Source organism: Daldinia caldariorum (assembly GCF_022478825.1).
Source record: "Daldinia caldariorum strain CBS 122874 unplaced genomic scaffold F4812scaffold_9, whole genome shotgun sequence".
Lineage (NCBI taxonomy): Eukaryota > Fungi > Ascomycota > Sordariomycetes > Xylariales > Hypoxylaceae > Daldinia > Daldinia caldariorum.
In genome coordinates, this window is record NW_025953045.1 from 1,068,422 (window position 1) to 1,092,977 (window position 24,556).

General features: G+C 46.9%; 7 protein-coding genes across 7 annotated transcripts; 4 read left to right on the forward strand and 3 right to left on the reverse strand.

The window, feature by feature from the left end:
- Nucleotides 1–8,526: 8,526 nt before the first annotated feature.
- On the forward strand, nt 8,527–10,256 carry F4812DRAFT_471630 (uncharacterized protein; the record flags this gene model as incomplete). The annotated part of the gene is made up of 2 exons (XM_047939114.1): nt 8,527–9,579; nt 9,667–10,256. 2 exons carry the CDS (start codon nt 8,527–8,529, stop codon nt 9,820–9,822), a joined length of 1,209 nt encoding a protein of 402 aa, XP_047789957.1. The 3' UTR covers nt 9,823–10,256.
- Nucleotides 10,257–12,429: 2,173 nt separating this feature from the next.
- On the forward strand, nt 12,430–13,342 carry F4812DRAFT_430340 (uncharacterized protein). The gene has a single exon (XM_047934343.1). It carries the CDS (start codon nt 12,693–12,695, stop codon nt 13,302–13,304), a length of 612 nt encoding a protein of 203 aa, XP_047789958.1. The 5' UTR covers nt 12,430–12,692; the 3' UTR covers nt 13,305–13,342.
- A 662-nt stretch (nt 13,343–14,004) lies between these two features.
- On the reverse strand, nt 14,005–15,414 carry F4812DRAFT_459749 (mitochondrial import inner membrane translocase subunit Tim54; the record flags this gene model as incomplete). The annotated part of the gene is made up of 2 exons (XM_047937604.1): nt 14,005–15,300; nt 15,361–15,414. The coding sequence occupies 2 exons, from the start codon at nt 15,412–15,414 to the stop codon at nt 14,005–14,007; spliced, it is 1,350 nt and encodes a 449-aa protein (XP_047789959.1).
- A 1,076-nt stretch (nt 15,415–16,490) lies between these two features.
- F4812DRAFT_430347 (serine/threonine-protein kinase cot-1) lies at nt 16,491–19,648 on the forward strand. Its single transcript, XM_047934344.1, has 4 exons — nt 16,491–17,841; nt 17,923–18,423; nt 18,490–18,963; nt 19,016–19,648. The coding sequence occupies exons 1-4, from the start codon at nt 17,234–17,236 to the stop codon at nt 19,314–19,316; spliced, it is 1,884 nt and encodes a 627-aa protein (XP_047789960.1). The 5' UTR covers nt 16,491–17,233; the 3' UTR covers nt 19,317–19,648.
- A 474-nt stretch (nt 19,649–20,122) lies between these two features.
- Nucleotides 20,123–20,860, forward strand: F4812DRAFT_451348 (uncharacterized protein; the record flags this gene model as incomplete). The annotated part of the gene is made up of 1 exon (XM_047936196.1): nt 20,123–20,860. The coding sequence occupies one exon, from the start codon at nt 20,123–20,125 to the stop codon at nt 20,858–20,860; it is 738 nt and encodes a 245-aa protein (XP_047789961.1).
- A 379-nt stretch (nt 20,861–21,239) lies between these two features.
- On the reverse strand, nt 21,240–23,003 carry F4812DRAFT_404014 (uncharacterized protein). Its single transcript, XM_047932259.1, has 2 exons — nt 21,829–23,003; nt 21,240–21,757 (listed from the first exon to the last, which is right to left on the reverse strand). The coding sequence occupies exons 1-2, from the start codon at nt 22,556–22,558 to the stop codon at nt 21,384–21,386; spliced, it is 1,104 nt and encodes a 367-aa protein (XP_047789962.1). The 5' UTR covers nt 22,559–23,003; the 3' UTR covers nt 21,240–21,383.
- Nucleotides 23,004–23,191: 188 nt separating this feature from the next.
- Nucleotides 23,192–24,381, reverse strand: F4812DRAFT_404132 (uncharacterized protein). The gene is made up of 2 exons (XM_047932261.1): nt 23,533–24,381; nt 23,192–23,426 (listed from the first exon to the last, which is right to left on the reverse strand). The coding sequence occupies exons 1-2, from the start codon at nt 24,278–24,280 to the stop codon at nt 23,401–23,403; spliced, it is 774 nt and encodes a 257-aa protein (XP_047789963.1). The 5' UTR covers nt 24,281–24,381; the 3' UTR covers nt 23,192–23,400.
- Between the last annotated feature and the right edge of the window lie 175 nt (nt 24,382–24,556).

Sequence of the window (24,556 nt, forward strand, 5' to 3'; positions counted from 1 at the left end):
TTAAATCACCCCTTCTATAAAAAAAAAAAAAAAAAAACACCCCCCGTCGAAAAAAACCCCCTAAAAAAAACAAACCTTTACCCCCGCCCCCCCCCCCCCCCCCCCCCCCCAAGACAAGCGATAATGCGAGTGAATAGAGGTTAATTAAAAGCGATTTATTACCTTCTCCCGCGATGACAACTACACTAGGTTAGATACCTGGAATTATTAAGACTCATTCTCGCCGTCGTCCCTCACTCACCCGGCTTTTTTCTCTCCTCTTTCGCGCGCGCATGTGGGTGGACGTTGGGGCTTGGGTATCATTGCATCATGGATTCGCTGGCCCTGGCCTTGGACGTTTGGCCTTTCCGGGGGAAGAGAACCCGTTCCAACGATCCGGACGCGGCCCCCCTCTTTCGTCGTTCTTTACTCGGGATCTTTCTGGGGTAAATAAAAATCGATTGCTATTAAAAAAAGAAAAAAAAAAGAAAAAAACGAGATGATAGTAATAATAACAGCGATAATTCATGGAATCCAACGGGCGTCAGGAATCACCCAAAGGAGCCTCTCCAACGTCATAAGATGTCAAGCCTTACGACTAGTGGCTGATTTTTTGTTTTTTCTTCTTACATTTTCTTACTAACTTGAGACTGATGAAGTGAGCCGAAAATGGATATGATAATGCACAAAGTTGTAGGTATGAGCGCATAATACGCTTGGTACTATGTAGGGCGCAGAAAATCCACAGGTGATCAACCCGCCGCGTCCGATCTGTGCGTCAGGGAATGGTTTCTGACGAACTCGGGATGGTTCATACCTATGTTAGGTAATAATTTAGATATTAAGATTTACTTTACCTTCCTGGTAATATATAAATATTGCGGTTACGATTACGGTAGCCAAGGGTACCTGTACCCTTGAATTATCTGCAACGCCAATAGTGTAATCCGTATGTACAGTACAATAGGTAACTGCCTGCGATGGGATTCTGAACCAATTCCGCATGGTCAAGCCCCTTTATTCTCCTGAGAGCTAAAGAAATTTCTTATGCCGCATCTAAAGTTAGGATACACAACTCGTTTAACGTAAGGGATAAGTCAATGCCAGATTTCCCAACCATGAAGATCGGAACGCATCAACCGGTTAACAAAGCAACCGCACCAGGAATTGCTCGATGATGATGCGGTGTGGTAGGGGTTCACTGCTACTTTCGTGGTTTGGATGGAATACCTACTGGGATACTGGGATTCTGGGGGGATCAGTGGTGAATAATTCAGCCCGTTGTGCGGAGTTGCCTCGCCTTGGCCTCGGGGGCGCGTCGCCGCAAACAGTGCTGATCGCGCGAGGCGAGGTTTTACTACAACACTAATGCAAGCTCTTTACAGTTGTACAATACCAGTTAGCTTTATTCCATATCCTGGAATTGGTTGTGAACATGATGAGAGGAGATTTTATGTGGTAAACTGGTTTATGACAGCTCCCCCTCTTCTCGTCGGCCCACTTTCGTTCACGATGTCGTATTAAATTGCTGGCCGCGTTGAGGAATTCTTCGTGTCTAACCGTCCCACGGTTATTTTCCGTATACGGCTGGGTTGTAAAATCTAGCTTATGAAGGGCCGGAGAAATTAAGAAAAAAACAAAAAAACAATTGTGCATTTGTTCGTGTGAATGATTTGCCAGAGCGGCCGACCCTGGAAGTGTACCACCCATCTGGATTTGGGAATCTCGTCGACCTATTCCATCGCGGACAATGTATCTACTAATCTAGGACTCCTGTGAGTGTCAAATTTAGGTAGGTGGCGATGGCAACAGGTGACTCAGTTGGGGAATCAGAAATTCGCTGACGGACACATCAGCCAGATCAACAGTGATAGAGGCCATGCTGCCATGTTAGGGCCGGAGAGACGGGCAAATAATGCGACAGCTCCCACATGGAAAAAAAAAAAAAAAAAAAAAGTGTTGGATAGGCGCCGTGCTAGGCGCTTCCCTTTCCTCCAAGGGATGAATCATTTTCAACATGGTGGGTCGTGGCGGGACAAAAGATTTTGTGTGGACGCTAGCATCTTGAATTGCAGGGAGGAATCTATGGATATGGGAAGACTTGTGGGTTATGCAGCGTGGGTTGTGGGCTCCGTTTGGGAAGGGTGATGGCTGCGTTACCCCCCGACTGCGCGAGAGAATCTCTTCCATGGCTGGTTTGGATGCTGCAGTAGGTCTGCAGAGTCAGGGTTTCCGCAATACGACATATGTCTTTTAGATGCGGAGACTGATCGTGAGGGGTTGCGAGGGCTTCCACGTATATTCCGAAGGCTTGTTCACACCGCTAGAAATGGCACTCATCTAGCGCTGCATTCAACTACCTCTCGGCTACCCTATCACAGCTATTTTGCCATGTAGTTTGTTCTGTTGATGTTGCCCGATGGCACGAGTTAAACAACCCAACCTCCTCGAGGCTGGATGACAGCGTTACCAGACTGCCAGATGATGTATTCGACTCGAGTACGGTTGCAGATACTTATCTACATATTAAGATTATCGACCAATCTTTTTAAGGCCTGGTCGTCATTTGTGAGAATATTTCTTTGATGACTGTCCTGACATAATTGTCAGCTTCTCGTTCCGGCTGGTACCGGGGAGGCGAGAGGCATGAGGTGAGATTAAATACGTAGCTAATAAGTAATAATTCGACTGCCTAAAGAGCATCTCGCATCCCCGGGATCGTTGCTATGTGAAGTTGGGATGAATGGAATATGTTACATTACAGATACAATCTGTATGTACTGTAGCGCTTTCGAAAGTTGGGGTTGAGTTGAGTCCCTTGGAAATAACCGGAGCCGCGGACTCTGCCGTTATTGTTGAGTTAAGCGGTCTGCTCCTGTTAGATGTCGTGTTAGATAGGTATTGCACAACTTTTACAATTTGTCTTATTGAACTGTAATGCTTTAAATCCAACAAGTTATTGGATCGTGGCCGATAGTGCTGCAATCACGATTCATAACATGTTAGGACGATCTAACGCGGTCAAGACGGGGGGCTTTCCACGCGACCAAAGCCACGGAACTCTCTACACATGCGGATAACATGTTGACCCGCATACTTTCGGACCTGTAGGAGGTTGCTAATGCAGAGACGGACTCGTGCAAGGAGAAAAAAAAAATTTCTTCGGCGGGAGAAGTAAAAGAGGGGTTACGAGAAAAAAAAAGGATGATAGACTAGTAAATCTCTAGAGCTTTCTGATAGTATTCTATTGTTGTCTGTGGAGTACTGCAGAGCAACGTTTAGCCTCCGTTCCATACATACACACATACATAACCTACCTCATAGGACCAATATCTGTTGAGCCGATGGCCGGTTGTGCTCGTGTGGGGGTTGGAATTCATAGAAAATCCCATTTTCCAAGAAACGTACGATGTTGATGCGATAGGGCTTATCCAAACTTGCTATGCAAGTAGGATAAAGGGGATCTCGAGCTTAAGCAAGTCAACCTAATAACAGTCCGTAGGTAGGCATGGGACTCACGACCAGACAACCCATTGAAGGGCCGTAGAGATTCTGCGGAGATTCGTGATACATGTGTACAAGTGTGGCACAGGACCGTTTTGTGTTCTGAGACGTCCGATACTCTGATTCGATCGCCTAGCCAGCCGAGTGGATGGGTAGATTGGGGAGTAAGGGTCCATTATGGGATATTCATAGTATCAATCCACATCCGAAGTCTCGCCAGGTGCAGGGTAAGTGATCGGCTTCAGGACAGGTTGTTGACGTCTTATTCTCTACGTAATTGGTTAGATCGATAACCGAGATAGTTAGTAACTCAAGTCCTTTCATTACCTCATTAGCGAGGCTGGGCTGTGAAGGGTGTTGCCGATTTCTGATAGCAAGCTGCATTAGGTTGTTCTTGGATTATCCAAACAGCTACATGGGCCTTTTCGGCATCGTTGTTGCAGCTCCATCCATCCAGCCTGCCAACCTGCCAGCATGTGTCAAGTACATCCTGGGATGATTCATGTCGCGGTGACGTATATCCAAGTGAGGTAGGTATATATAAATAATGATATATACGTATATATAGGCAAAACCCCTTTGCTCCTGTACGCGTGGATCTATGTATGAAGCATATGAAGTATATAGTGTTGATCAATAGTTCTGGATTTCTTGGATACCAACCTAGGTAGGTAGATAGTAATTGGGATCGAAATCCAATTCCCAATCGTGATTCTCTTTGGTAAAAGCGACCGAGCAGCTCAGTAGAAGGTACCTACTTACATAGTAGTAATATGACTTTGCGCTTGCTACTGCAACAATCATACGCTGAGTGGATATTCGCTACTTGAGAAACTTGTGAGCCGAGACCGACGCCTCAGTTTGAGAATGAAGAAAAAAAATCCCTCAGAACTTTCCAAGTTTCTTTAATATTACCAATTTAACTCTTTGTACCTAGTACCAAAAGATTGTAGGGGCTAGAGGGGTTAGCGTAAAAGGACCGAGAGAGAAAAGAGGGGTGTAGATTTATCTTAAAATCTTAAAAATCTTAAGAATCCACTATTCCTTATGAATCCTTTAGCTCTGATAGGTTAATTCTTGACGGGGTCATTAGGTTTGTCCTTCTTGAGATTATCGGATTGGTACCTGAATACTACCGGTACATGAGTACCTCCTTAAGTAATCTTAAGACGCGTTCATCTTCCACAGAAGTTACAAGTCCAATGATACGTTCTTTGGTTTTTGGTATCTACCTGTTGTCTCTAGGTTAGGTACTGTCTTTGAAAATTTATTGGCCTCGGAATTCGGTGTAGGCATGTTTCTATAATGTACAATACAGTATCGTTTTGTAGCTTTCAACAGTTATTAGTAGCCGCCCATTTGTTATAAATCTTACGTGTGTTATTGTTATACATCACTCCCGACCTCAATACCTATCTGCATCTACAGGATTTATATTATGCTATCCCAAGCAAAGGGGCTACCTAGGTCATAGGTTAAGTACCTAAGGTATGGATTGCACCGACTGGTTGACTGGTTGACTGGTCACTGGGCACATCTACATCTGAGTTGCAACACCCCTAGGACCCTTGATCTTCCATGTTTCTTAAATGGGTGTCAACACGTGCGTGGCTTCCCTCATTAGTTTACGCGTTGACTTACATGGATTGGTACTATGCGTTGCATATCAGACACTCTCAATCTTGCTGGTCTCTGGTAAGTCTTTGCTGACCGGATCGCCCTGACAATTCACTCGGATGCGACAGCATATAGTGACGATGGAGGTTTCATCCACACTTGAGAGTGGTCTGTTGCATTGAGAAATCGCAATACCGTAAAAAACCGAAGACGCGATTTCTGTTCCACCGCTTGTACGGGAACAGCAGGACCGAGTATGGTGTAGCTCAACATCACACATGCGAGGGCAATAATCTCGTTTTGACTAGATAATAGACTGACCTTTTATCCAGATGGGGTGATGTAACGCATGTCGAAACAAAGGAGGAGATGATAGTTCCGAAATGAGCAAAGGTCAAGCTAGTCAGGGTCCCGGATGGATATTGATTAAAAAGACGCCTGCCTAGAAAAAAAAAAGAGTAATACTTTCCGCTTTCAGAGGCTGATATCTTCCCCCGAAGTCCGTTCAAGTCACGCGTCTTACCGGACAAGTCTCGGCTGTTGCTTTGTAATGAACGTGTGAAGCCTTTTCCACGTGTGAAAGGGAAGAATGAAGCCGCCGCTTACTCACCTTGGCTAGTTGCTTTTTTTTTTCGTATGATTCCTCCACAGTATCGAGAGGAGATACTTAATCGTTACGTAGCCTTAGCTTGAAGCAGTTTGCTGAGTTAAAAACAAAGAATTAGCGGTATGGGGTTTTGGGGGGAGAGGGGCGAGCGGTTCACCAGTACGAATCCGCACATCTGTAATTTTTTTTAACACTTACCGAACCAAGCACATATATACGAGTAAGTTTACCGATAATAATGGACCGAGACACAAGTAGTAACTGTTACTGTCTGATGGTCGGATTATGGAAAATGTTTTCTGCTAGTTTGCAGAGGAGAGAAATGCTTTTCCTACGCCGCTTTGAGAATAAGTAACGGAAAAACTCGAGTGACACTAACGGCGTAACTAAAATAGGTAGGACCCTTGATCTTTAGCAACAGATTTTCGCGCTACACGTATTTGAGTTCAGTCAGTGTGATAGTAAAGGTTTTTTTTTCCTGTTTTCAAAATTGGAAGAAAAGAAAAACCAAGCAACACATATATACCTGTGGAAGTGTCGATAAGTCTTAACGGGTTTGTACTTTTTATCCAATGTCATTTCTGGGCGGACAGGTAAATGAATGGCTTTTTTTTTGTTTTTGTTTTTATTCTATTTTCTTTTGCAAGTTTGAAGATGCCGGGATATGTGGTGCGAAGCATTTTTAGCGTATTGGTGTATATACTATGTATCTAAGTACACTAGTGTCTTTTTACGGACACACCATTTCCCAAAGCTGAGGTCCTGCCGGGACATCACTTCAGAGTACGAAGGTACATGGATACACGCTTCCATTTTGGTACGCAGGTAGGGGGTACTTGGGTACAACAACCCAAGCCCGTGTCCTTACATGAGGTAGACTTTTGACTAGCAGTTGCCTGAACAGTGCTAGCCCTGGAGATTCCAGGTGGCGGATCCACCGGAAGAACCTGGACCACCGCTTCTTCCTAGTTCGATCCATTCACTGCCCAATCGCTGTAACGTAGCCGACCCCCCTTGTTTCCACTGTTCTTTCAGTGGCCAACTTGCCTCTCGATTTTTTTTTCCTGCGCCTGCGCGCTGGCCGCTTCCAGTTTTCTTTTACAGTGCTCCTCCAGTGCACCACCCAGACCACCTAGGCTAGCGGATCTAATGTAGCAAGCTGGGTACTGTAGGAAAAGCGCTAGCGGTCAAAGAAACTCTGGTTCCACTTAGATTTGCGCGGAGACTGGTTGGTCGATTGTTATTTTTTTTTTCTTAACTGGGGACATTGCAAGTTACTATGGGGTTTCCTTGACTTTGTGTGAGAATTGGCCTAGTGTGTCTGTGTGTGTGGGTTTGAATCTCGGTTTTTTTTTTTTTTTCTTCTAGGCCCAAGTTCCATCAACATCATCACCTCTCATTATTCCCCATCCTTCCCCAATCCTTTCTACCTCCCCAAACCTCTTCCGCCTCAACCCATCACTTTGCCGCTTCTACCTCCGTCTCCCTCTTTTTCTTTCTTTTCCTTTTTTCCTCTTACACCTTGCAATCCCGCCGCCCGCCAATCTACTCGACTTCGACCGATATTTCGATTTTCGATTCTCGATTCTCGGAGCTGTCAACGTCAGGATTCAGGTTGCTACGACGACATATTGGAACCTTAAGAAAAAGAGAGAGGCATAACGAAGTTGTACTTTGTTGTGCAGGAGAAGGTGCTCGAGCTGGAAAGCAACACAATTGGTCTTGTTTAAATTAACTTCGTCGACCTGAATAAGCGTCTTTCATCCATTCTACGCGCTCAGAAGTGAACCAAATTCAAGACCGCGACGGTTATCCTTTGCCTTTCAACACGAACACCACAACCAACTAGATACGGCTCGACTGGATTCGCATATCGCCCTTTCGCGAATGATCTGGTTGCCGAATCTTGGAAGCGTCTTCATCACCACTAACCAATATCCTTCATATTAGGCAAGTATACAGATCTCTTTGAACGCCTATTATTTCTTGAATCATTTTACGATTTCTTTAAATTGTTACCCATATTCCATCACTGCCACCATCACAACTTGTGCACTTTGGGATACCGATACAAACCGGAGTTACTTGAACTATTACTCGAACTGTTCAACTTCAGTCTCACACCCACGTCTATTTAATTCCAACGCATCATAAGCTTGTTTCTGGTTGAACTTTAACCTCGAACAAAAGTTCAAAGAAAGCCTTGATGCTATTGCCACATTCGACCCTATTACCAGATCTTGTTCCTCGTCGCAACTCCGCTTAAACGCTCAAACTACGTGCGCACGACTAGCTCAGAAAATATCAGAACAAAAACATTGAAAGAAGATTTGTTTTTATCTGCTTCAATTCATTGTCAACATACTAATACCAGTCAATGCAGATTTAAAAGGTCTTCACTGATCCTTTTCCTTCCTCTACGGCTTGCGCATATTTCTTACTCGAGTACGATTTCGTCTCTCGCCGTTTCCCTCGACCTACCTCGACAGAGTATATCTGGTTACCTTTTCCAACCTGTCAAGTTAGATCCGCTTCCTACTGGGGCGAACTTTTCATTAGCCGACTCTCGATTGAGCTTGAGACTTGCACTGTTCAAATAGGCACAACCGCTTAATGGCTTGCGTGTCTCAATAAGGTTCTCGACAACCTTTCTTTCTTTTTTTTCAACATTTTCTATCTCTTCGGCCTTGGATATTCAAGCCAGTTGTGTTGTGATTTTTCCGCCCAGCTGAGCCAACTCCACGTGCTTGAAGCAGAAACTTACTCCGGCAAAGGTCGATCCTTGATCTTTGACGGGGATCTTATACACAACCACCATCATGCCGGGCGGCGTCTGCGCGGTTCTCGATTACGAGACCGAATTGATGGCAGAGTATGTAGCTGATATGACAGTGCGAGTTGTTCTCCCCAAGTCATCAGTCTCTCTTGCATTTCGGAAGTTTGTGAACCAGATTCTTACTTCTACGCGACTCCCGAGCACCACCATTCTCCTCGGAATGAACTACCTGGCCAAACGAGTCAACATGCTCAACCAGATTGGCTCATTCAGTCCGAATGAGGGTCAGATGTGGAAAATGCTTACCATTGCTCTTCTCCTTGGCAGCAAATTCCTCGACGACAACACCTTCCAGAACCGATCATGGTCCGACGTTAGTGGCATTGATGTGGCAGAACTCAACACTATGGAAAATGAGTGGTTGAAACATATCGGCTGGTCGTTGTATGTCAATCTTGATCAGAGCCACGACTACAACGCTTGGCTTAAGAGCTGGAAAGAATGGGAGGGTGCCAAGAAATTCCACCAGGTCCAGCAGCAACAACAGCAGAAACAGCAACAGTCTCACGTTGCTATCCGCGAGAGGTTAGCACCTATTGTTACTGCTCTTCACGCGGAGCCAGTGCGTCAGCCTCATCATGCCCTACAGGGCTGGACTCCGGAGATTCCCGAGCAGGAACATTTCAACATGAATCCAAGGCTCGCACATGTTGGGACCGGCGGTTATCGATGCCGCGAAGGGTCTTGGCAAAGCCAATATTCCAACCCTTGGTCACAGCCTCAAGCTCCTGTTACTCCTCCAGATTCTGGCTACGGAACCCCAGAGTATCTCAACTCGGCTGCTTCACTGAATTCCTCTTATGATGATTGGTTCTCCCAAGCTGTTAATGGGGGCTATAACAGACACTACAAGCCACCTGGCCCACCTGGCCACAACGGATACGGATCCCGAAGCGGGTCTCAATTTGCCCATCACTTCTGTTCGCAATATGGTGCTGCTCCTTGGGATCCGAGCTTCCCTGAGTGTTGTACCCACTGCCGGGCTCAGCGTCATGGCGCGGCTCCTTACATGCAACAGCACAGTTATACTCAGACGGTGATGGGTTAGGCCCGATTTTACGAAGACACGTTCTATTGTATCATCGACGCCGGGTTTGGATGAGGCTGATCCTTTTGTGCTCAGCCGGGGTTTTATGATATGGGGAATACTTGCACTAATGTCTACTCTGGCATCGTTCTCAGGCATGTTCAGGCACATAAATTTGTTACTCAGATACCCTCGGAGTCTCCTATACACTGGCGTAAGGTTTTAGTCCTTGTTGTGGGATGGTTTGGGTAGTGCGGGGTCATCGAATCGATTTTGGGGTTTCTCGCATGGCTCGGCATTCGTCCGGTCGTGCCGTTGTTGCGAAAGTATTCGATTCTGTCGATTCGATACCTTAAATTCGAGTCCCGAATCCCCATATGCAGTGGGCGTTTCCTCCGTCTCGATAGGGGTTTCTCCTTTTCTTTTATTACGACGTTTCCGCATCGATAATTATAATGGCGTTAATTGGTTTTGGTTTGTTGGGATGGCTCGGAATTTCTTTTCTCACTTGCAATAGATTATCGCATATTACCTTCGGGTTCGCATTTCTATACCGGCGGCGGCAAAAAAGTCAAGGTTCTATTTTGGCGTTTTAAAATAAAGAGATGGACTACCCAACCAGCCTTATCGTCCTATCGCTCATCTATACCTTTGCGTCTTATTCCTGGCGATAGATCTCACTTTCGTCGGTAACCCTCTTTACTTTGTGGGGTAGGTTGGCTGTCGGTCAACCGTAATTCATTTACCTCCAGAGTCGGACTGGGTTTCCTGTTCCTTTGTCTACGGTTCACTCACGATTCTTACGTTAATTCAAACTCACGATTATTTGCTCGAGGCTGGTGCAGCTGATCAGCCTGGGCTCCTTTTGAGCAGTCCTGTCGATATCTCGGATGCTGCGGGGGATTCCTACTGTCTATGCAACAGCTGTTCAGCACATAGACCAGAAGATATCTTTCAGTATGTTGCGGGGAGGGAGGCTCATATGATACGTTTTTTTCTTTTTCTTTTCCTTTTCTGGTTCTTTTCTTTCCGGGTTCAAATAAAGAAAAAATGGGCCATCGGCCCAGCTGTAAGGACACAGCATCGAGGGAATGGGATAAAAAAATTGGGCTGTACTATTTGTTTTCTCCCCTTTTAACTCGAGGTGAATCACCATCTTGGAGTAAGCGCCTGGCGGCTCTTGCGAGACACGGACAACTTTACCCTTGTCCTGATTGACTCATTACTGCCGAGTATTCGACGATCCTGGCCTGTAGCATCTACTGTGTCTAGGTGTCGGATTCACCACTCATTTGAATAGGTGGTGGGAGGGAATCATGAGTATGAGACTATCGATCGGTCGATCTTGATACTCTCTGGTCTTCCGCATTACTATTATTCTTACCTCTTTGAGATGGGTTATCGGTTAAATTCTTTTCCATGATTACCATGATTTGGGGCCTAGGTGGAGTGCTAGGTGAAGGGGGTAAGGACTGAGGGCTTGGGGTTTAAAGGAGGTTGTTCGCGATACTTGGCACAGACAGCCCCGGATGGTAAGGTTTGGCTGTTGTGAAGTTGCACGGCCATAGGCGTACTCGCGATATAAGCGACGAGGCGCTGTGACTGACGGCCCATCGAGGCTTTTTTTTTTCTCGGCTTGTTGCTACATACATTTGATACACCTAGATTAAAAATATTAAACTGCAAACTTGACGAAGATATGGATACCCTAGGGTATTTCCTGTGATTATATCTTCATTACCTATTTAGATACCCGCTATTTTACTATTTGTATTTTTTATCAATCTTGAATTTGTATAATCCGTACAATTAAGAGGTCTACCTAAGGTACTTACCTAACTCAGTTGAAATGTGAAGTTGAAACTTTTGTAAAGTGTTTCTTATCCATTACGTAGACTATTCGTTCTTACATAAAGCTACCACTCGTACTTGACTAGAAGCAGTTTTATCAGACCATAATACATATATCGACATAACTTTACATCTACTGACCTAGATATAGGTCCAAAAAGAAAAGAGACGAAAAAACAAAACGAAAAAAAAGAAAAAAAAAAAAGAGAAAACATACAACACTGGGGATTCGCCGGTCGTCACCGACCCGACTACTGATCCAGCGGTATCCGGCTTATCGAAGGGGAGAGCAGACGGGATCCCGAGTTCTCCAGATCCTATGGTCGTATGTGCTTGAACGGTGGGTTGTTATGGCTTTTATATTGAACTTGACGACAAGGTTGAATTGTGTAGGTCTAGGGCTTATCGATAAGGACTTGCGTCCCCCACGTACCGATGTATCTTCTGTATATATCTACCTCGGTACATACATACGTACCTCTAAGGAGGTACATTTTTGTGTGAGGTAATCTTGCTGGAGTACGAAACGCGACTCGAATTGTTACGCCTGAATAGAAGGAACGTCTTCTAAATATTTCTTTCTTTTTAAATAAGGAATCAACTCCCCTTAATGATCTACTTTCTAATTTTTTCAAATAATTAAGTACCTACCTAAACCTGCCATCTCTCAATTCTTCTCTATTTACCTCCTTAGGTACTTGCACTGTACGCACATACCCACTTAAAACACATGACCTCGCGCTTCGTGTCCGGGGGGACGATCGCCGGCGACAGCGGCAGCACTGGAGACAGCGGCAATAGCAGCGGCAGTGGTACCGTACCACCACAGCAATCTACTTCCATCCCTACTTCTTCTCCCGCATCCACGGGTGTGACGCGGGACCGGGACCGCGAGTGGGACAAGGAAGCGGCCAGGCGGAACGCCGAGTGGGAGGCCGTGCAACGCGACCTCGAGGCCGACCGCCGCAGGCGCGAGGAGGCGCGGAGGGCGCAGATCGAAGGGGGGTCGGGGGCGGGCGAGGGGAGGAGCTTGTATGATGTTTTGCAGGCTAATAAAGGTGAGAGGAAGCTTGCGTGTTCATTCATTTATTTTGTCTTCTTCCTTTCTTTTCTTTTCCTCTCCTATTTGATATATTTTTTTCTGCCACGTCACGTGTCTCTTGGGTTTTCTATGAAATGAATGAGTTTGATCGTGGAATTGTAAGGGGTGTAAGAGAGAGAGAGTCGGAGACAAGAGTATGAGAATGAGCGTGCTGAAATAAAGAACCGGGATGACAGCGGCCAAGCAGGCGGCCTTCGAGGAAAAGACCCGCATAAGCAACCAGTTCCGGGCTCTGGACGACGACGAGATCGATTTCCTGGAGGGCGTGCGCGACGAGCGGCGGGTCGAGGAGGAGAGAGTGAGGCGCGAGACGGAGGAGAGACTCGCGAGCTTCCGACAGGCTCAGAAAGCTACCGGAAATGCTGCTGCTGCTGCTGTCGACGATGGTGGGGGAGACGTTGCGCGCGAAGATAATGGCGATGGCGGTGGTGTTGGTGGTGTCGGGGAGTGGGTCGGCGTAGGTAAGAAGCGCAAGAGATCGGACAAGGAGGCGAAGAGCATTGTCAAAGGCGTGAAGAGGAGGCCAAGCAGGTCGGAGAAGGAAGCTCATGAGTCGGGGGGAGAAAAGACTTCGGATACGACGTCAGAAGTGCAGAAGGCTAAGACGGGGCCAGAGTCGAAGCCTATAGCGGCAGATGTTACGACAAACACCGATGCGAAGCCTTCAGTTGTGAAGGATCAGGCCAAGCCCGCAGAGGAGAAGAAAGTCCAGGAGAACCCAAAGCCAAAATCAAAATTCGGTCTGGTGGATTATGGCTCTGACGAGGATGATGATGATTAATGTATCTCGATTGGGGCTTCTTGTTGTTAATATATAAGGTATGATACCTGTTTCTTTACCGTTACTAGAGTCCTCGGAGTTTCAATTTCGATCTGCGTGTTGGGGGCTTGAAACTAGCAGCTGATGAAATAAATGTTCGAACATGTCTTATTACGAGTAGGTTTGGAAGTCAGGGGTAAGAAGCATCAGATTAACCACCAAGCTGCTGAGTATCTGGTACCGAGACTTACAATTACAGTAGCAGCACATAGCACACAACACAAACACCAATCTGACAAATAGAAAGAGTCTAGAATGGCTTCTATACGAAACATGTATAAATATGACAATACGGAGGCAAATATATATCAACAGGAAAATGGCTCCCTGGAAATAGAGTTGTGATTTTTATTTTTATTTTTATTTTAATACATAATCACATAGTCGTCGTATAATACTTTCCATGCACGGCATCACACATCCTGGCATTGCCCCTTCATCACCACCGATACCCTCTATACAAATGTATGTAATGTAATGCAGACTCCCAATGTGCTGCGGCATGTTAATACAGGCAAAGCCGTATGCCGACCGGCAGTGCACGATGATGTTGGTATCCCTTCTATGCACAATATTATATTTTACATTCGACTCCCCGGTGGCTAGTGAAGTATCGTATGGTTAGGTATCTAGGTAGATAGGCTAATTGATAAGTCGACGCTCACTCGTCAGGCCACGAGGGATTAGGTTCGGGTTTCGAGATAGCCCAGCGATACAGACTTCGGAGACTGCCCTTGATCCAACCCTCTATCTCCTCTTCGGGGACCTTGATTTCCTTGGCGCGGGCCTCCTCCTCGGGCTGGATCTCGAATCGACGCATGCGCATCGCGATCCGCGGATCCATTACTATAGGGTTCGCCCAGATCTTTTCCTTGGGGGCGGCGGGGACATCCTTCTCGCCCTCCTTGGGTTTGTCGTCTTCTTTCCATACAGCCTTGGGCCAATCCCTCTCCTCGTGTTCGAGGACCGTCTGCTGCTCGGACCGTGTGAGGTCCGCGTCATCGTGGTACTCGCGCGCCGTCGCGAAGCATGCGGCTGCAACTTCGCGGCCTATGTCGTCGGCTAGATACCGACGGTTGAGGAAACGTCGTAAACGTATAAAGGTATTGGAAAAGCCGAGAATGTGGGGGAATGGTATGGGCGCGGAGGGAGAAAACTCGGCGGGGATAAGCATGGGGAGAGAGGATGTGGGGTAGTCGTTCGTGGTGTTATGTGGTGGTGGTTGCGGTGGTCTTTCAGGCTTCTCTTGAGGTTTCTCCTCAGGCTTCGGTTCTTGCTTCTCCCCTTCACTTCCCTCTGTGGATGTCGTCTCTTCAACTTTCTTCACTTCGGGCTCTGGTAATACGGGCGGAGTGAGAGGTCCTAACCAGCCCTCGTGTATGCCCCGAACGTACTCCTTCCACGTATGTCTCCCAATCACGATATCGCCTCGAACACCCTGGTATTCGGGAGTCCCATTCTTCTTTCTTATCTCTCGCACTATCTCCTCCTGGGTCTTAGCTTCTGTTTCCGGTTGTCTTGTCCGCCGTATCCTCTCAGCCACCGCAGCTCTGATATCGCCCTCTTTCCTGCCTTGTACGAATTCCCAGTCCAATCCCGACGCGGCCAATATCGGCTTTACATATTCGGTAAAGTGATCCTGTGCGACGCGAAGACCGTCACCTGGGGGAGACTCGAGGAAGATGGTGAGTTTTCGAGGTAATTGCGTCGGGTTTGTAATAGGCTCGCGCGCGAGGGGGGAGACAGCTTTAGACCACCGAGCAGTTGCGCGCTTCTTCTCACGCTTGTCGTATATTATAGCAGCTGAGAAGGAACCGGTAATGGCAAAAAATATCATCCAATTCCGAGACGGGAGCTTCTTAGGTAGCCCGGGGATTCCCATCATGCGGAGAGCTGGATTCGGTGTCGGGGCTTTGTAAGTTGCCCCGGAGCTTGTCGCAGTCGCAGTCGCAGTCGCCTGTCGCATGGTTAATATAACAATAAGTCGTTTAGTTTAGTTCTTTGGACTCAAACTTACGGACGAAGCTGACGCCGAAGTAGCACCTTGGGCGGTTGGATTTTGGTCCGCCATAGCGAAATATCCTCGGATTTCTCTTGATTTCTCTTATAAGCAAGCTCAAGGAAATCTTAGGACTTTTAGGACGTTCATCAGATGCAATCCGATAACAAAATTTCGACGGGATCGGATCTATGTAGCTCCTATCGCTAAAAACCCCACGTCCAACTTACCGGTTTAGGCATGTCTAGCCAATCAGATGAGCTTATTTGTAGCGGACATTTTTAGTGCTTAATACCTAGGTACCGTTGATGGGGATTGATCATTTGATGGGTTAAAATTCCGAATAATAGCTACCAACCTATAGGTGCAGACAGGTAATTATCCTTGAGCAATCTCTCACGTCTTAAAGTGCCGGGACCTTTTCTAGAGGCCATAGCGAAAAAATTCGAATGATTTGTGACAATGTTCAGAAATATGAAGGGTTAGATTATTGCCCAGGTCTCCCTGCCAAGTAAATTAGTTGAGTGTGTTAAGACCGTTACGCGGTGCCTCCTTATTGCTCTATTTTATTACCTATCCTTACTCCCTTATCTGATATAAAGTCCAACGTAAGCCATCTTCAAGCTTATTATAGATATTTTCGAGCCCTTTCTCAAAAAATGTATTAGTTATTCTCGTTATGTAATAAAGTCGTAGACCGTAAGAAGAATAAACAAATGTAGTTAGATATATCATTGTCGTCTTTTTAAACATGCATTGCATGAATGAGTTATGGGCCGTATGTGCGTCGGGTACCCAATATTAAAAAATAGGTAAATAAAAAAATCAAGGTTGAGTTTCGAGTGTTTCGAGTGTTTGCTCGACAACTCACATGCAATCACCACCACCATAATGCGTGGGTTGGAGCGGCTACCTGCATAAACCGTTCACAAATATGCATCTGAACAGTACTTTAACTATCAAACGAAGCACCCTAAGTCTACTGGGTCTGACATGGGAGGGCCCGGGGTCTTGGCACGCTACATCCAAGAATGGCTAATCGGTTGTCCATAGCGCCCCTCCCCAGGCGGTTGGCGTGCTGGCGAGTGTTTTCAGGGGCTTCGTCGCACCCACTTACCGTCCTCTTTAGGGAATAACCTTGACCAGTAGCATTTTATTCCATTATTCCATTCGAGGGTTGGGATCCATCCAGACAACTTCATATAGTTCTGAAAAATCCCCCCCTCGCACACTCTCTTTTACCTTCCATTCCTTACCGGGTCAGGAAGCCAAGTTCATCGTTCATCGTTCAAGCTGTATATGGGGGATCTCTTTGTTTTTATGAGAAAAGGAGAGAGAGTGTGTGTACAAACCTAAGAAATTCGAGGTTGTGGTAATAACCCCTCCTATCGAACTGCGGCGCACTTATCGATCGCTTGAAGTAGCTATCAATCGTTACGAGCCGCAACACGAATTAGGCTCTATTTTATTTTATTTATTTTATTTTATTTACTTTTTGTCTTCACCTCCTCGATCCAAAACAGTCGCTTTCCTGAGACATAGATCAGCGTTGCGGTGAATTCGATATTTAAGGGGGACCAATGAAGATCTAGCTACCCACAACTGCAACCACCACAAAACCACAACGACCACAACGACAACAACAACAGCATAGTTGTCACCAATCTAGCGATCCAACAACTTAGTATTCAACCAATTCTATGCTCCAAGTGTTGGAACTGTTCTAAACCCAATAATTATTCCAAGACAAGTTACGAAAGGCCCGACTTCTACTCGTTACCTCTATCTCCACTCACTCCAGCTTAAATAATTTACTAGAAAGATTGCCCAACGAATACTGCTTTTTTTGTTAGAAGTACCCGATAAACCCAAGGTTTAAATCGCAACCAAGATGGATCCTAATAATCGTCTCTATCTTAACTTCAACGGTAACGACCGGCTTGGTGGTCCTTCAGATCGCCAATACCCTACCACACCCTCGACCTTCCCTCAACCTATCTTCCAGACGCCTTCGCAACAGCATCTTGCTGCCCAACAATCCGCCTCTCAGCAATATGGTGGTGGATATGCTCCCCAGGGCAGCTACTTTGCGCCCAACCCGTATCAAGCCCCCGCCGACTACGGTAACGCTCAAGCTGGAGCATACCAACCTCGATCCAACACTCCGGGTACTAATGACCCCAATGTCGGCTTAGCTCACCAGTTCTCCCATCAGAATCTAGGTGGTGCTGGTCGAGGTAGTGCTTATGGATCGCGAGGCCCTTCCCCAGGTCAACGACCTCGAACTGCAGGCTCGTCTGGCCAGCAACCTGGCTATAGCCATGCGAACGCTTCTCCCATGCCTGGCCAAGGTTCTCGTCAGTCCGACTTCCAACCCGCACCCGAACGAAACCCCGAGAAATATGGTATCAACGCGAACAACAACCAGAAGAAGTGCTCGCAACTAGCCGCCGATTTCTTCAAGGATAGCGTCAAGCGCGCTCGCGAGCGCAATCTGCGGTATGCCATTATTATCCAGGTTTAAGAAGATGAGATATTGGTAATATTGGAAGACGATGCTAACTGCTCAATAACGAACAGACAGAACGACTTGGAACAGAAACTCTCGGAACCTAACCAATCCTCGTCGAGGCGCGAGCAAATTTGGCAAAACGGCGGCAAGAAGGAAGCGCGCTATCTGCGATTCCTGCGAACGAAGGATAAGCCAGAAAACTATACTACCGTTAAGATCATCGGAAAGGGTGCCTTCGGAGAAGTTAAGCTGGTGCAGAAGAAAGCCGACGGTCAGGTCTACGCTATGAAGTCCCTCATCAAAACCGAAATGTTCAAAAAGGACCAATTAGCCCACGTTCGAGCTGAGAGAGATATCTTAGCCGAGTCGGACAGCCCTTGGGTTGTTAAGCTCTTCACGACGTTTCAAGATGCCAACTTCCTCTATATGCTCATGGAGTTCTTGCCTGGTGGAGATTTAATGACGATGCTCATCAAGTACGAAATCTTTTCCGAAGACATTACACGGTTCTATATCGCCGAGATCGTGCTAGCTATCGAGGCTGTTCACAAGCTTGGTTTCATTCACCGGTATGATTACGACTCTCTACCCTTTGTTGTTGATGGATTATTCCGTTGCTAACTAGACGTAAAAAGTGATATCAAGCCTGATAATATTCTTCTCGACCGAGGCGGGCACGTCAAGCTTACCGATTTTGGTCTATCCACGGGTTTCCACAAACTTCACGACAACAATTACTACCAACAGCTCCTGCAGGGTAAATCTAGTCGGCCTAAGGATCGGAACTCGGTTGCTCTTGATCAGATTAACTTGACGGTCAGCAACCGTTCCCAAATAAACGATTGGAGGAAGTCTCGACGATTGATGGCGTACTCCACCGTGGGAACCCCCGATTATATCGCCCCCGAAATCTTCACAGGACACGGCTACACATTCGACTGCGATTGGTGGTCGTTAGGTACTATCATGTTCGAGTGTCTTGTCGGCTGGCCGCCCTTCTGCGCTGAAGACAGCCACGACACGTACCGGAAGATTGTCAACTGGAGACAATCGCTTTACTTCCCAGACGATATCACTCTTGGTGCTGAAGCCGAGCACCTGATCCGAAGGTACGTTTGGTAATACATTACTGATTTTACTTGAAGCTAATACGTGTAACAGTCTCATCTGCAACACCGAGGTGCGACTCGGAAGGGGTGGTGCTCAGGAAATCAAGAACCATGCCTTCTTCCGCGGTGTTGAATTCGACAGTCTTCGACGCATCCGGGCTCCCTTCGAACCTCGTCTTACATCTGCTATCGACACAACGTATTTCCCAACTGACGAGATTGACCAAACAGATAATGCCACGGCTTTGAGAAACCAAGCCATGGCAGTTGGCAAACAAGTGGAGGAGTCGCCTGAGATGAGCTTACCGTTCATCGGGTACACGTTCAAGCGGTTCGATAACAACTTCCGTTAAGCGTTCAAGATTGTTTACTAGTCACAACTATTCGGCCCTTTCCAAGCTTTCTTGGCTTGTAATTCTCAAGAGCTGAAATTAGGACAATAGAGAATTTGGACTTCGAAGAGGGGGGAGGGGACGTGGCTCTGAGCCAGTAATTTGTCTGGCATATCCCTAGATCCAGGAAATAATGATGCGGTGAGAGACCTGGTAGTCTCGTATCAGAAAAAAAAAAGAATAGAAAGTGAAATTTCTGAAATGACTGAAATGAAGACATGGTGGTCTTGATCATGTTAATATCCCTGGCCACCTAGTAAACCGTGAGATGATATTGTTTTTGCATTCCGCGATGTTTTTGACGTGTGGCCAACCTGATGGTATGGCAGTAAACCACGCTATTAATTTATCTAATCCGAGCCGTGAGTGTAGTAGACCATGAAATTTAATGTGAAATGGTAATTGTTGTAAATAGATTCGTAGGTACTGTTTGTTATACAAATTCTTACTTCTCAGACGTCTCGAAGATAATAAAAAGGGGTAAACTTACCTTAGGTTAGGTAAGTTCAGCTTACTCAGCAATCGGTGGCAATCCTTATCTTATCTCCCTAGCTTCTTAGCTTAGCAGTGCCAATCAATCAATCACAAGCTTCTCTCACTTACAATTCCCAACTCCACGCCTTCTCTTCTAACACCTATTTATCAACGCCAAATCGATTCCCCATCCAAACCAACGCGCTCCATCAACAAACGGATAAAAAACAAAAACAAAACAACGCGCAGGAAGACGATCACGATCAGTTCCGTTTCCGTTTCCGTTGTTCAGGATGGATTACCAGAACCGGGCGGGCTCCAAGTTCGGGGGCGGCGGCGTGGCGTCGCACAGCGCGACGAACGCGGACCGGCGGGAGCGGCTGCGGAAGCTGGCGCTGGAGACGATCGACCTGGACAAGGACCCGTACTTCTTCAAGAACCACGTGGGCTCGTTCGAGTGCCGACTGTGCCTGACGGTGCACCAGAACGACGGCTCGTACCTGGCCCACACCCAGGGCAAGAAGCACCAGACGAACCTGGCGCGGCGCGCGGCGCGCGAGCAGAAGGAAGGCAAGGGCGGGCCCATCGACCCGAACACGGGCCTGCCCGTGGGCGTGGTGGGCGCCGGGTTCGGCGCGGGCGCGATGGTGCGCCGCAACGTGGTGAAGATCGGGCGCCCGGGGTACAAGATTACGAAGGTGCGGGACCAGGTGACGCGGCAGCAGGGGCTCCTGTTCCAGCTGCAGTACCCGGAGATCGGGGGGGAGGCGACGCCCAAGGTGCGGTTTATGAGCGCGTTCGAGCAGCGGGTGGAGGAGCCGCCCGACAAGAACTACCAGTACATGCTGGTGGCGGCGGAGCCGTACGAGACGTGCGGCTTCAAGCTCCAGGCGCGCGAGATCGACCGCTCGGCCGACAGGTACTGGACCTGGTGGGACGCCGACCTCAAGGAGTTCTGGGTCCAGGTCATGTTCCTGACGGAGCGGGAGGAGAGGTACGTCGGCGTGCCGGGCTTGCCGGGCCGGAGGTGATTGTGTCGTGTCGTGTCGTTGTCGTTTTGGTTTAGAGGTTAATTTACGTGGATGGTGGGTGGGAGGTGAGAGATGGGAGATGGGGCAACACAGTTGAGGGTGATAGTCCAGTCTTACAAGTGGTTATACGTCCGAAATAGCGAGCATCCGATACATTAATTATCTGCACGTGTAAGTGGATTGTTCAAAGGACGATTTTGGGAGGATATGGGTGATGCTGTCATGTACTAATATGGAATAGGGTTTCAACAAAGATAATCTCTATGCGTGTATTTCAGGTTTAAAAGATGAGTATCAGACAGGAGATTGATATCATATAGCAGCAGCAGGAGGAGGAGGAGGATCCAACCAAGATTTCAGGCCCAACTCGTATGCATTCAAAGTTCTTGTGAAGTTCGTAAAATTGCCCTCTGACTTATATTACACAGCTACCCTAGGTACCTGGATATCTTACACGAACATCGTTCCATATATATGTCAACACTGAGGCCCATCTATAGAACGGTTTGTCTCCTATCATCAACTAATCCTGTGCATCTAACCTTATGATGTTATGCAGCTCAAGACCTTCGATCTTTTTCACGTCCAAGGCGATACCACGTACCAGTTGGCATGCATGCGCTGTTTTTAAAGGGGCATGCATGCATTTAGGCATAGTAAAGAACGCAATCAGCGAAATTGTCGATTGCACGCTCTGTCCGGCATATGGATAACCCAAGAGACGCCATTGATCATCCATGATTCCTATACGATGCAATTCAATGCACAGCGCGCCTAGCAACATTGACGAGCATTCAAGGGTGCACCCGGCCTTGCGATCGCGTAAGCTACCTAGAAGGCCGTATAAGGAGTTAAACATCTGATCCAGGAATACCTTTCTCTTCGCGTCGAATGCTTCTATATAACCATCAGCTAATTCTGCACATACCTGATGTATTAGGTGTCTAGGGGTTAAACGGGTTACCTACTCGCAGTCGCCACGATTGGCAATCCCAAAGTTGGCAATTCCCCTCGGCATAGTATCATGGCTACCCGTGTTATCGCCCGGAACATGTCCTTTTTCTCGAATACCTGGCTAATCAGAATCCATAAGGTTAATTTGTCCTCGTAGTCGAAGAAGCTGAAGAAGTCGATGCCCCGATCAAGATAATCCCACTTCGTAGGATCCCATAGATTGTTGATCCATTTCTCCGACCACGGCAGAACTGCCTCGTGACATTTGTAATAGTCGACGACAACGGCAAACTTGGCGAGTTCTTCAACGGATATGCGTTCATCAAGCTTGCGGTTCTGATGGTGGATGACTGCCATAAGTCTCGTCATAGCCACTTCGTCCCAGTCGCAAGCATCTACGCACCAGAGACCATCTGGAGATTTCGATGTTGTTTCTTTCCATGAATTGCGAAAAAGGGCGTTGAAGAATTTAGAGGCTAGGCGCAAATGTTTCGACGAGACTAGAAATTGTACTTTGTGTGTCGAGTCGGGAAGTTGTTCTGATGCGGGAGATCCTTGTTCTAACAGGTCAGGGCTCGAAGTGTGACACGAAGTTTCAGTATTATCCTGCTCTGGAACAGAAGAATGATCTTTCTCGAGCCAGCTTCGATCCCAAACGGCGAACGGCGCGTTCGGGCTATGAAGGGTAAGTAGGACATCCCCTTCAAGATCAAACTGCCGAGACGGCTCAACTAAATTCGTCATTGTGCCCAAAGTTGAGTTCGGAATGACCAGCTGGTACTGCGTTGAAATCTGTTAGGGAACGAGAAAGAAGGCGTTTTTCATTTGTTAAGTTAGTGATTATTGTTGCCTTAAATAGGTATGATTAGGCCTTGAGCAGCTGAGAATGCCCGAATTTATTCGGGATAGGGTATCAAGCAAGGTCGTCTTGTAAACCATAGCCACCTTCCAGTTGACCAACACCTCAGCCAAAAGGGGACAGCGGTCCGAGCTGAAGTTGGGAGGTTTTTATTGGGTGCATCGTTGAAGAAATGTTTCATTGGTTGTATCTCTAGAGATATCGGCCCAGGAAATATTCTCCACTTCCATAACTTTTTTCGAAAATACGTACCTAGCTTTCGAAGACCTCTTAGGTCTTTATAGCCACTGAAATAGCTACAGGGAACCATAATCCAACGGCCGTTTCCAACGGTGCATATAAGGTATCGTGGCTCGAGGATTACCTCACGGGAACATCAAAGACTAAGCTAAGACATTATTAACTCTACCTCAAACTAGCCAGGCATTCTCAGTAGAAATCCAAACCCTGCGATGCCATGTAAGTAATGTTCTTTATGTCATTAGATAGTAGTTCACACGAGTGATGTCCTCTCGTGGAGCTATACATCCTCCAGTAGGGTATATTAAACTCTCTAACCATTGAGATAGTTGACCCTACACTATGCCCGGAATAAGGGAAAGCCAATTGCGGATCAAGAACTCCGCTTTCATGTAGATATATACTGAGGGCCCCCAGTGTCATGGACGAACATTCGAGTGAGCATCCGACTTGACGCTGAATTAAACGGTTAAGAAGGTTATGTAAATCAGTAAATATCTGATCCAAGGCCTCCTTCCGCTTCGCGTCGAATTTCTCTATGTGTCGGTTAACCAGGCGTGTGCGCATCTAACATATAAACGGATAGACGGATAGACGAAACGGACTATATGGTACTTACCGGCCACTGTCGTGATAGGTAATCCTAATGTTGGCAATTTCCCTGGACACTCCCGCATGGCCACCCGCGCCGCCTTCTCGGACAATCCGGATTCCTTGAACACTTGGCCAACCAGGATCGTCAGAATGGTATCCCTATCGAAAACATTGGCAATGTTGATGGATAGCAACCATTTCCCCGCCCACAGCGAAACGGCCTCGTGGCATTGGTAGTAGTCTACCAGAACGGCGATTTTGGCGAGATACTCAAGAGTGGGATATAGAGGCAGATGATAATTGCGACCGTGGATAATTTGCATCAGGGTGAGCATAGCTTCTTGGTCCCAATGGTAAGCGTCCACGTGCCGGAGACCGTCTTCAGACGTCGAGGTTGCTTCTTTCCAAGGGCCTTGCAGAAGGCGTTTGAAGTATTCCGAAGCCAGACACAAATGTTTCGACGAGACCCGAAACTTAACTTGCGACGATGATGGTGATGTGCTGGTAGTGCTAGGTTGGTCAGATGCGGGTGAACTTTGCCCTGTCTCGGAATGCGCTTCTGGTTGAGTTTGATCATTGAATTCTGACCGGTCGGAATTTTGAGACTTGGCATCATTCTGTTCGGGGAGAGGAGAAGAGGGAACATCCTTATACCAGTCTGGATCCCAGACGGCGAACGGTGCGTTAGGGTTATGAAGGGTAAGGAGGACATCACCATCAGGGTCGAGGTTATGATGGTTCCGACGTGCCATGGATAAAATAAACGGCCTCATCGTCGCTTTGTAGGTAGAGTCGTAGAAATAAAAGAAGAGGCAAGTTTGTTAACTTGTTTGGTTATCAGGTATCAGGTATTAATTAGGTATTTACCCCAAATCATACCTGGTACGAAAGGAGTCCCGTCGGATAGCGACCTAAATTTTGAGGTACTTAATAATACTTAGACCAATAACAACTTTCATCAGTTTTACTGTGTCAATACTCTACGTGTCGCTCGTATTTTGAGTATCCTTTTCCCACGGTGCACTTAAGCAATTATTAGTTTGGCGTGT